Source organism: Macadamia integrifolia, chromosome 5 (genome assembly GCF_013358625.1).
Source record: "Macadamia integrifolia cultivar HAES 741 chromosome 5, SCU_Mint_v3, whole genome shotgun sequence".
Taxonomy (NCBI): domain Eukaryota; kingdom Viridiplantae; phylum Streptophyta; class Magnoliopsida; order Proteales; family Proteaceae; genus Macadamia; species Macadamia integrifolia.
In genome coordinates, this window is record NC_056561.1 from 3,766,635 (window position 1) to 3,779,247 (window position 12,613).

Consider the following 12,613-nt stretch of genomic DNA (forward strand, 5'->3'; position numbering starts at 1 on the left):
TTTTTTTTTTTGGTATCTTTATGAACTTATGGATTTTTATTTTTTTCCAATTGAACGGTACGATATCTGTATTATATGCTTATAAAATGCGTATTTACAAACTTATGATTGCAACTCATTTATATCCATGACGTTACTTTGCCTATCTTGTTTATGCAAATATTACAGTTTTTATTGTCTATACATTAAAAATAATGCCGCTAATAAGCAAACTAGAATCATTCAATGGTTTCAACATAAAAAAAAAAAAAGAGCTTCATTTGTGCTCTAATAATTGGTTCAATATAAAATGTCATAATGTGAACATTTTTACATCATTACCAACAATAGTTTCCTAACTCAAGAAGCTTATAAATATAGTAACTAAATTTCATTTCACTTTTTGATCAAATTACTTAGATTTTAATAGAAAAAACATGATAAGAGAAATTAACTTTATTTTCTACTACTAATTAAATACAACTAGCTTTTGTTATGTTATTATTGGTCTATTATTCTTCAAAAAAAAATCATCAATTTCATTCAATTTAAATGCAAAAGAAATTTAGCCAATCCTTGAGCTAAACTGAATTAAAGAACAATTTTTTTAGTAGCGTTGGAAGTACCATTGAGAAGAAATATATATATATATATATATATATATTTTAGTAGCATTAGAATTGTTGGTCCAATTCTATTATCTCTTCATTTATTTTTTAAATTGTGAGGCATCATTTATTATTTTTTCTCACAAAATTTTGAAAATTTGATAATAATTTTAAGAAGTTTTTCATTCTTAAATGCAATTTGTAAGTTGGACTTTGAAGTCATCATCAATTTCATAGTTGAAAATTGAAGAGCTATTTTATTAGAGCTCTCGCATTTGGTTAACAATATTCAAGACCAGGGTTTGCTGAAGGTTTTGACTCTTGTTTTTTTAATCATATTTATTGAAGATTAAACTTATTAGGACATGCTTGTTGAAGCATTCTATGTAATGTGGTACCATATAATAGCGTAATTTTCATATAATCTGTCCCCTTACTTATAGGGTATGAGGTCAATCTCTCTCCTTATTTTTTTTACTAACAAAATATAAAATTTAAGAAGTTTATGAAAGCATGGGATGAAATAATATTGAACAATGGATGTATGTGATAATTTAACAGATTTAATTGCTAGACAAATTATTAATATGTAATATGGTATAATTTAATAGAGTAAATTGCTAGAGTTATGGAGAGGCAGATAGTTATTGGATTATACTAAATTACTCAAGATCATCCATTTGACTATAATAATTCTTCATTGTGCCATATATCATAGGGTTCAGCCTCTAAGTACCTAATATATAAATTTATTACTGTTCTTTATGAATAAAATAATGGAGAAGAAGCTTCTTTTTTATATATTCTCATTCTCTCTCATTCTCTCTCATTCTCTCTCTCTGGCATGAGGAGAACAACTATTAAAGTTGCTTTAGTATATTTTATATAAGTTCATAATATAGTTAAGTTAATGAAAGGATCTAGTGATAATATTGATGTTCACCAGAGCAATTGAAACTACCCTACCCATAAATATCTAGATCTGCTTCTAAATTTCCTAAATTTCCTAAATTTCCTAAATTTCTTTTGTAGATTTTTTTTTTTCCAACCCAAGGCCCCTTAATAGAATCTTGGCACAAGTGACTAAAATCTTGAATACTTTGAGCATTCTCCTTTTGGTGGCCTTTGTATTGTGTATGAAGTCAATAGCAAGATTAAACATATTAATTATTAGGGCTTGCCTCTCTCTCTCTTTTTATTTTACATAAATTAAAAAATTTTCCTTATTTATTTATTTATTGGAGGGGGAGTGTTAGCTCTAGCTTTTTACCTTCAATGCATGAGAGTTGGCTACTCTTGATCTTTGCTTGCTTCATTCAATTGGCCCAACAACCTTACTAATTCCATGTTACAATGGAACATATGCATGGCAGTCAGTGCTTTCCTTCTTAAATAAACACTTGTCTGAAATCCTATTATGGATCTGGTGCAGAAAGTTAAGTACATTTAACAAATGATAAACATCTTTACCTAAAAAAAAAACTAAATTCATAAGGTGTTTTTGTAGATGTATATGATCTTACTTTTCATTCTTTATTGGATGGCAACGGTTGCCAAATGATAAAATGACACTTCAGTATAACCCTAAAGGCTAAAGTATCATTTTATAGAGGCTTTACCATAGAGATTAAGCTGCCTTAAAAATCTATTGAGATAGGCTTCTGCTCATGGGCCTAAAATATGCCATGTTCTCTACCATTTTCCATGCTATTCATAATACATTCAATTGGGACTGATCTTGGGGTTCACAGTCAGCTCCATGGGTTGTTAAGCTGGTTCTTTGAAATCCTCCAGCATTCCAATATGTTAAGGTTGTTTTCCCCATTATCCGGTTTCACAATAGGCTCCAACTTTAGGTTCTCAAGATTCCTCGGGTTAAGATTTTCTTTTGGGGGTGGGTGATGGGGTAAAAGAACAAGTGCTCTATGATAGTGATCATAGCCTTTAGGTCAAAGCTTCCATACTGCAAATAGCATTTTCATAGGGCAAACAAGTGATAGTGGGGTATATCGACTAGAATCCACAATCAGCCAACTCAAGTGATGATAGGACAAAGGCTTCCTTCCATTAGGCTACCAACAAGTTTCAAAATGTTTGGATTTCACGGAGTGAGAGTGGTCATCTACAAACAAGTTTATTGGATAGAGGATGTATCGTTGAACTGATTTTAAATGCAATAATGATAGAGGGTTGATATTCACATGTGATGTTGGTTGAAATATTAGCTAAAGATTGGCTGTGAATACATCTGCCTACACCAAATCATATTTCAATTTTACCACTAACTTTATCTACGCTAGGCAAACATGACAAAAGGAAACTTCAAAATCCAATAAAATTTATAGACAATTACTATCACTCCTCTATACTTAGCTTATATTTATTCAATACATTATTGTTATTATTATTATTTTTTTTTAAATTCTCCCTAATAAATTTTACTTTGGCTCTCTTTCTCCCTTGATATTTAAATATTTTATGCCTTTATTTCACATGCCGCCAGGATTGCTCCCTTCTCCAAATAAGCTGGTTTAATTATAATGGTTTGAATCAAACAAATTACTTCGACTGAACAAAGCAAAAAAAAACAACAAACAAGGATGTGAAGGGTGGAAAGATAACTCTACTCTTGTCCCTCTCACCATACATTTCATACAATCACATGTACTAATGATTATAAAAGTTTGTTTTCTGGGTTTTAAATTTTCACTTTCCTTCCCTCTAACATCCTTTGCAACCAAATGTAGCCAAATGGCAACTCATAAGGAGTATAGCCACACTTGATACCAATAAACTTATCAACTAAAATGTTTTTCCAACATGTATGTTTCACAAACATCATATCTTGGCAAGAACCTCTTATCCAATGTCAGTTTCCCATTTATGCAAACGAGAAAATGATCTCCATGCTTTCAGTATTATGTGCCCTTTCACATTCTCTCTCCTCCTTGACATGTGAGCTTTTTGTAAACAGAGGTTGAGAGTTTTCATCCCACATGGGCAGCATGTTGATCCCTCCATCATACCTCATTGCTTTTAGATTTAGTAAGTAGGATGGGAATTTTCCTACTCCCAATACTATTACAAGCTCACAAGTCACAAACCCGAGTTGAGATCCCTTTGCATGTATATTTTAGATGTCAATACATATCATTTAAAGGATAAAGAGAGGTATTTATGTGAACAAAAGGAAGCATGAAGTATACATTTAGGTAAATATACATGCATAAGATATAAACTCAACAAACCCATCCCATATGATTAGGCACTACATATTTTTTTTTTCCTTGAATAGATTAAGCGCCACTTTGTATTCTTCATTTATATTATACTTTTGTCATATTCTACCCTACTATATGTACACGGACCTCATACTTAGTCGTGCACCGGAAGATACTAAAGAGTATATAAGCATTCAAATAATTTGCCACGTGGTGGGAGATTATTGGGCGGAAACTATTGTTAAGGATACTGTCACGTGTCCAACACATGGAGCCTCTCCCCAAGTAAAAGATTCCAATGTCTAAATCGCTCGGGTAGTTCAATAATAGAGACGGCTTCTTACTCCGCTCCTACAGTTTATAGTCTAATGACAATAATACCCACAATCTTTGAGTAAAAATACAATTTTATCCTTTGGTTCTGGGGTTCCGACAAGGGGAGAAAACCAAGGAAGTGTGGGAGTAACATTTTAAAAAGCGCACTTGTGCGTGTTGCGCATCCGGTTCCCTCCTCCATGTGCACAGGGACGAGGATGGTTATCTATAGATGGGACTTGCGAGTTACGCACCCATGCGTAACTTAAGCTAAGTCGATGGTAATTAGAACTTAAAAGTAAGGCTACGTACTAATGTACACACACTCCATCTCGTCTCTCTCGCAGTAGCCTCTGCTTAACAGCAAAGCGTCTGTGCTAGCAGAGTATTTTTGTTTATTAAAAGACCGCCCTTTTCACATTCACTCGCTAAGCATTCTTAGTGAGAGAAAGAAACAAATTTTAGAAAGAGATAGAAACAGTGGACAGAGACGAAGCCGATTTAAAGCAGAGACATCGCAGAGAGAAACAAAAGCATTTCCGTTCTCTAGAAGAGAGAGAAACAACGAACTACTGAACGGCTCTTCTGTCTAAATCGAATCGAAAGGAACCATCGAAACAGTGGAAATAGGAGTTTTGTGTGTAGAGAGAAACCCTAGGCTTCAATCGGAGTGGCTGAAGGTTTGGGGATTCTGTTGCATTCGGATGTGACAGTGTCAGATCCGTCATGGCCGATGTTTACGGCGATAATGGTACTCCGGCGCCGCTGGAGTTGAGTTGCGGCAGTGGCGTTGGCGATGGCCGTTCACCGGCAAATGATGGTCCTACTCTGGCGTATGCGCTGACGCCTCCATTGACGGTTTCGGGATCGTTTAAGGAAGGGAGGACGTCAAGGAGGAGGACGTCGGTGCGGCCGAGCTTGGACGCGGATGACTTTATAAATCTGTTGCACGGTTCGGATCCGGTGAAAGTTGAGCTTAATCGGTTGGAGAATGAAGTTAGAGGTGGGAATGCGATTTGATCTGGTCGTTTTTTAGGCGATTTGTATCTGTTCTTAGGGTGATTTACGAAGTTAAGCTTGTATCCGTTGAAATTGTTGGCCTTTGTACTTGTGCGTTGCAGAGAAAGATCGAGAATTAGGAGAAGCGCAGGCGGAGATCAAGGCACTGAAATTTTCGGAGCGCCTGAGAGAAAAGGCCGTTGAAGAGGTCAGTTCTCATTTCTTGTAATTTATTTTTAAATAATATTGTAATTTGTGCTAGTGGATTTATATGCATATTTTTTGGATCAGAATTTCCATTTTTCAGCTGACAGTTGTAGCGAATTTTGTGGCACTTCAATCTGAGTTATATCTGGTTCCGAAATAGTTAGGCCGACTTCAAACTGCATGGACGTTGTCTGATTTATCGACAAATTTAATGCTAAAAATATTCAACATGTGAGCTTTGATATTGCGAGAAGTAAAATTTATTTGGCTGCCTTTCTCTTGGCATTGATTTTTACTGTTTCGTTCTTATCCAAATCGTGAATTAGCCACCCTTTCAATGTTCTCTGTAATATTATAGCATCGCCTTTATTTTTCAAATGGTTACTTTGATCTAGTTCCACTTCCATGGGTTTCTTTGATATTTCTTTTTGGGAACGTATTGATTAATGTCTTGAGGATTCAATCTCATGTATTACATCTGTATTTCAGTGTGAGAAACATTGTTAAATCTTTTTGTTGGCTTGTATCATGTTTTGTTTTCAGGGATTTGGTCCGGCATCATGTTCGATCATGTGTGATAACTTTTAATTGCGTGTGATTTTTCAAGTTAACTAAAAGATTAGTGGTTTCAATATTGCATTATTCAATGTTTTGGGAGGTCTTGTCAAAGCAGTTTAAAAGGGATTAGCTTGTTTCTTTAGAAATTGGGGCATCCTTTTAACTGTGATGTAGCTTATCACTGTTCATTATCTTGTTTTATGTTTAGGGAAATGTTGTTGGTTACTTGTGTCAAAAGAGTTAATAATTGAGGTTTTTCATTGTTGGTGATTCATGTCAAAACAGTTGAGGGATTAGCTTTTCTATTGTCTAGAATTTGATGGATTTAGTGTTTTTTTTTATTGTCTTGAATATGATCTAAGTTGTCACTTTTTTCTTTTGCAAGTCCTGCAATTTGTTATGTTCAGAGCAATCTATTCATGTGTTTAAAATGGTACTGACTTTATTTTTCCATGTTCTGTTGGGTACCTCTTAGCTCACTGAAGAATTGTCAAAGGTTGAGGAGAAACTCAAATTGACTGAATCCCTTCTGGAGACCAGAGTAATGCATGAAACTGTCATTTTTTTCTTATTACTTTCTTCTTTCCTCTATTGCAAGTATGCCTGATTTGCCAAAGCTCTTGTGCAGAATCTTGAAATTAAAAAAATCAATGATGAGAAGAAGGCATCCATGGCTGCTCAGTTTGCAGCAGAAGCCACCCTTCGAAGGGTTCATGCTGCTCAAAAGGATGATGATATGCCACCCATTGAAGCTATTCTTGCACCACTAGAGGCGGAGCTCAAGCTTGCTCGGCAAGAGGTACTATTTCCTTTCTGTAGCATGCTCTGTTATTCCATCATGAGAATGCAACACCCCTGGTAGATGGGAAAGGAGTACCAAGAATAAGTCATTATTCATAACCCATGATGGTTTATGCAGATTGCAAAGCTGCAGGATGATAACAAGGCGCTAGATCGCCTTACCAAATCAAAAGAAGCAGCTTTACTTGAAGCGGAAAGGACTGTTCAGATTGCCTTGATCAAGGCTTCAATGGTAGATGATCTTCAGAATAAGAACCAGGAGTTGATGAAGCAGATTGAAATTTGTCAGGTATGTTTGTAACTAATTTTTCTCTCTTAATGCAATGTTATCAAAAATTTGTTTTGCCAGTCTTCTTATCAACAATGATGAATTTAATAATCTACATGTGATTTGATGTGTTTATTTTGTACATTTACCAGGAAGAAAATAAGATTTTGGACAAAATGCACCGCCAAAAGGTTGCAGAGGTTGAAAAGCTCAGCCAAACTGTTAGGGAGCTTGAGGAGGCTGTCCTTGCTGGTGGTGCTGCTGCAAATGCTGTGAGGGATTACCGACGGAAAGTCCAGGAGATGAATGTAATGTGCCTGTTTTCTATATGACTATTGACCTGCAGATTTTGCAGATTTGCTTTTTACTAGAATTATCTTCCCGACTAATATGGTCTGCAGGAGGAGAGGAAAACACTTGACAGGGAACTAGCCCGTGCTAAGGTGACAGCAAATAGGGTGGCAGTAGTGGTAGCAAATGAGTGGAAAGATGCTAATGACAAAGTGATGCCTGTCAAACAATGGCTTGAAGATCGAAGATTCTTGCAGGTATGCACTAATGCCTTCTTTTCCTTTTCCTTCCTTAGGTTTCCAATTTGAACTGTTGTTTCATCAAAGACATTTATGTGGATTTTCTTGGGTCCAACTGTTGTAACTCATACTAAAATTGGCTATGCAGGGAGAAATGCAACAACTTAGAGAAAAACTTGCCATAGCTGAGCGAACTGCAAAATCTGAAGCACAATTGAAAGTAATAATTTGGTTTTACTGCATTTCCACCTGCACACATCAGTCATTTCTCAACTGGCTTCCTAAGAAATTTTGAGATGCATTTTCTTGTACTGTTCAGGAAAAATATCATCTAAGGCTCAAAGTGCTTGAAGAGGGGTTGAGACCATCCACCAATGGTAGTAATCGATCTACCCCGGAGGGAAGAAATGTGAGCAATGGCATGTCTCGTCGTCAGTCTCTAGGTGGGGCTGATAATGTCTCCAAATTGGCCTCCAATGGTTTTTTATCCAAGAGAACTCCATCCTCTCAGTTGCGGTCTTCAATTTCTTCCAGTACAAGTACAGTATTGAGGCATGCCAAAGGGACATCAAAATCATTTGATGGTGGCACAAGGTCGTTAGACAGGGGTAAGGTCCTGTCAAATGGAACAGGCCCCAACTACTCCCTTAACAAATCTACTGATGCAACTCGAGACAGTGAGGTAGTCAATAATCGGAAAGGAGACCCAGATGAAAAACCAATTGAGTTCCCAACAGTTGATACAGAAGATACCGTTTCCGGATTGTTATATGACATGTTGCAGAGAGAGGTTATTTCTTTGAGGAAAGCCGGCCATGAAAAAGATCAAAGTCTTAAAGACAAGGATGATGCTATTGAGGTGCTTATGCTTGCTTTATCTGTGTTATTCTGCTAATGAGTTTAACCTGTCATCTAACTGTGTGGTCTGTTTCAGATGTTAGCGAAGAAAGTAGATACTTTGACCAAAGCAATGGAGGTTGAGGCAAAGAAGATGAGAAGGGAAGTAGCTGCCATGGAAAAGGAGGTAGCAGCCATTCGTGTCGAGAAAGAACATGAAAATAGGGCTAAGAGACTTGGTAGTTCCAAGGGGCCTGTAAATAGTTCTCAACTGCTTCCTGGAAGGTATTTATGATCATATGTTATGTGTGGCTGGTCCTAATGAATTGATCAATTAACTGTGACCTTTGCTGACTGTTCTGAATTAGAATATGGTTGATGATTCAATATATCTGATCAATCACATAAGGTGCAGGCACCATTGCTTTTTTGGTTTTATATAATTAATCTTACATTGAATTTTCAATATGCATGCATCTTTCGGATGATCTTTTTATGTCATAGCATGATGTGCCTCTTTGATACCTTTCCTACAAAGCTGTTAGAGGCTTGTTGATACCTTCCTACAAAGCTTCCTTCACTTTCATAACATCTTCATTGGGGTTTGTTCACCATGTCCTACAACACTGCAAGGATATGGGTTTTGTGTGTTGGTTTCTATAGCCTATTGCAAAATTGATTTTGTTATTTCTTTAGTGCTAAAAAACAAGAATAAACAGCTCTCCATTTAAACTAGGAGGCATTCAGCATAAAGGAGATTTTAACGGAGGATTCTTTTTTTTTCGCTATGAATCATTTGTATAAAATATAAAAGAAAATATAATTTTAACGGAGGATTCTATTCAAGGTAAACACATAGAAAAGAAGATTGTCAATGTGAAGAACAATGATGGTAGACTAGTCTGATGAAGAGCAACAAGCTATAGCAAGATAAAGGGAATACAGGCTTAGAGAATTTTGGCACTGCAGACATCTGATACTGTCTTCAGTTTTCTATACTTGCCTCTCGATTGGTTGGACTCGAATATATTGCCTGGCCATGGTAATCTTTAAGCTAAGATCCACCGTCCCCACAAGAGGTGAATCACCTATGCATCATCAGCAACAGGGGAGGTTTTAATCCACTCAAGATATTGCAAAATTAAAATAGGCTTACCCTGAGACACGCACATGGGGCTGAATAACTTTACTAATTAGGGCAGATACCCAAAGGGTGAGACGTGGCAGGTAAGGTACACTTCAGTTTTTTCAAACACGATAACCAATCCAGACTTGGTAGGTTCATGCAATACCCTAACATTTAGGAGCAGGTCACCACTTCTACCTGCTCTTGTTGCCATTTCTAATTGTAAGCTTCACCGTTTCCTACATCTATATAGTTTCTCTCTCTATCTCTCTCATCTTCCTCCTCCCCCTTTAGTAGAAAAATTACATGCTGTCAGGAAAGTGTTGGGTACAAGAAGAAAATTTAAAAAAATAAAAGGGAATAAGTGTGTCCTTTCTGACATAGACGATTGTAAGCGAGTCTCAATAAACCAATGCTGTTCAAGAAAAACTTCCAACGAAATCTTCCATTTTGGTATTAGCATCCATTAATTGAATCCAGTCTTCTTTCCTTCACCTATCCCCCTAGTCCCCCCAAAATTTTTTTTTTTTTTGAATGAATAGAAAGCAAGGAAATTATGCCCTTTTCAAGTTTTTCTTTGGGTAAGGGGGCAATTTGAACTAAAAAAATGGAGTCATGTTCTTTTAAATGTTGAACTGAGTCCATAACCTTTAATGTTCCAACAGATGTCTAATTTTGCACCCCCAGAGAAAGGACCCCTAATTTGACCTAATAATTCTTATGCTATGTGATTGGAAGTTGCAACCTGCTGGTCTTTTATTTATGCATGTATTCAAGCTAATAATCTCCAGGTTTGCTATATTTTCTTGTTTGTGACTGCATTATAGAATTATAAACCCATGTCCTCATGCCTGAACTGGAGATTGGTATGCAAGCACCTTTTTAGACCTCAATACTTGACGACTTTGCCTTCAATGAATTTGCATTGTTAATCTTCCATTTCTTGGATTTGAAATCATGGAAGGGGGGAACCTCAGAAAGTCCATTGATCCTTTTCCAGCATAGTGACAGTGGATCTTGCTCCATATCTGCTCTTATCTAATTGAATGTTATGTTTAATCCAGTCTTGGTAAATTATTCCCATTTTCACATTGCATTGTGTCTAAATGGTTTCTGGAATATAGTGATCCCTTGCTACTTCATTGTTGCACTTCTTGTATCTTATATTTCTCTTACTTCGATGATTATATTGGATCCATGTAGCCGACCCTATTTAGTTGGGATAAGGTTATGGTTGTTGTTTGTTGTAGTGATCCCATGCAAAATATATGTGACAATTTTGTGAGCAGTCAAAAGCTGATGATCGTTTCGGGCAATTTTCATTATTCTCATATGTTATTTTTATATGGGGTTATTAAAGACTTTGTATTTCTCGAGTGTGGCAAAGATTGCCAATCCTCTGGCAAAATCTGTGTTTGCGGTTTTTTTTTTCTGTTTGGGGGGGTTAGTTTTAAAACCTAAGGTGACATTCTTCTGTTTGTTGATACAATGTGTGCAAAGTACCACATGTGATTGAACTGAAGAGAGGATGGTCACATTAGAGGGCATAGAAAGCATGATTACCTGGTTTTCTCTTGAATGGTTGCCGGTGAGTTGAAGATATGAAATAGGTAGGTACCAACCATTAATGGAACTGATTGGCACTAAACAGAAATTCTTAATAGTCTCATAAAGGGTGGTAAAAGTTTTGTTCTATTAGCAGAATGGCACGAGGCATGCGCCAATTATGACGTGGGAGTCTTGTGTTTGTTGATTAATATGACCCTTCCGTTGAGCAAATAAGTGGTAGGAGAAAACCTCAAATTTACAAGGGTTATTAATATTGTGTGATTGTTATCTAGAGACAGCTCATCAGTTACAAGGTTAGGAAGGCATGGTGAAATGGATCAAAGATCCCACATATGATACCCAGCCATTCAGTTAAATTACTTCTGATAATTGGGATTTTCTTGCTTGAAGGTGATCTTTCTGAATGAATGAGATTAAAAGCTCTGGAAAATAAACTGCCTGAAGGATTTTGCTCGGTGGAGGATTACATATTCATAATTAGAGTAAATATCAGGGCTGATTGCGATACAGAGTTGTCACCCTTAAAAACAAACTGCAGTTACTTACAATGCTAAGCAATGACTTAGGGACTTGGGGTGGTCAACTTTTCCTGTTGTGGACTATCTGATTGTGGAGTTTTGCCAAACGAATGATTAGGTCTTGGGTTTGTGCAGGAATGTATCACGAAGTGGGCTGATGCGCAACATTCAATAGCTGGAAGCACTGAATCCAAAAGTGGCAAGGAGTAATCTGCACAGGCACAGTTCCCTGTTGCTTTTTTGTTTCTTCACTATATATCTTCCATGATTGATTTAAGATTATAACCACGGCATGCCGACAGCCCTTTAATCAGTTTAATTTTTAAGAGGTTAGTGGAAATGAAAGGAGGAAAAAGGGGAGAGTGGGGGTGGGGGAGGGGGGAGGAAAATAGGATTGGAGGAAGTAGTCGGTTTGCTTCTGACTTGACCACTGTCCCTGTAAGTGGAAGGCTAACGTTTTGGCAGTTCTTCATTGAGAAACAGTACTTGCGTGGTGGTTGTATAGGCTATTGGGTTTTTATTTTTTCTTCTTTTCTTCCTATATTTGTAAGTTACAGTTAGTGTGATTGGTGTTGTTTCACGGCTTGTGAATATTCTTGTAATCAGGTCAAGATCCGGGGTTTCACGGTTATATTATTGTTCTCATAATTCTTTCGTAGTGATCAGTTTATATAAATTACATCTGAACTGGAAGCATCTAACCTTCCAACATGGGTGGTTCTCACTTCTCAGGCTCCTAATCCTTGAATTCACTCAGAGTGAGTGGGTCATGGGTGCTTATAATTTTAAATACAGGTCTGCTTGAAAGCACGCTCCTAAGAAAACCTTCCGCAGATTGGGAGTGTCTTGGAATTTAAATTTGAGAACGAACATCTCATCAGTTTAAAATCCAGGGGGATGGTACATCATAGACAGCACATCTTCCTTTTTTGTTGTTTTCTGTATCTAAACTCTGACAAATAGCCACAATCGATTCTCGTTTCCAAAATGTCTCTTTCAAAATGCTCCATTGATACTTTATATGGCGCAGGACTCCTTATCCTGAATACAACTGAAGGGCCCAGCTAGCTTTGGTTG

The 12,613-nt window shown here is 36.7% G+C and overlaps 1 protein-coding gene across 1 annotated transcript; it reads left to right on the plus strand.

Annotated features, from left to right (window-relative positions):
- The first annotated feature begins 4,465 nt into the window (after positions 1-4,465).
- LOC122079743 (microtubule-associated protein 70-1) lies at positions 4,466-12,167 on the plus strand. Its single transcript, XM_042646450.1, has 11 exons — positions 4,466-5,126; positions 5,245-5,330; positions 6,363-6,428; positions 6,516-6,686; positions 6,807-6,977; positions 7,109-7,264; positions 7,358-7,504; positions 7,635-7,706; positions 7,806-8,345; positions 8,421-8,608; positions 11,672-12,167. The coding sequence occupies exons 1-11, from the start codon at positions 4,850-4,852 to the stop codon at positions 11,709-11,711; spliced, it is 1,914 nt and encodes a 637-aa protein (XP_042502384.1). The 5' UTR covers positions 4,466-4,849; the 3' UTR covers positions 11,712-12,167.
- The last annotated feature ends 446 nt before the right edge of the window (positions 12,168-12,613 follow it).

Excerpts from the sequence above, each read along its gene's own strand:
- LOC122079743 (XM_042646450.1), top strand. The coding sequence starts at position 4,850 with ATGGCCGATGTTTACGGCGATAATGGTACTCCGGCGCCGCTGGAGTTG. Across the intron at positions 6,429-6,515 it reads AATCCCTTCTGGAGACCAGA|AATCTTGAAATTAAAAAAAT; the intron begins GTAATGCATGAA and ends GCTCTTGTGCAG. Across the intron at positions 6,687-6,806 it reads TCAAGCTTGCTCGGCAAGAG|ATTGCAAAGCTGCAGGATGA; the intron begins GTACTATTTCCT and ends TGGTTTATGCAG.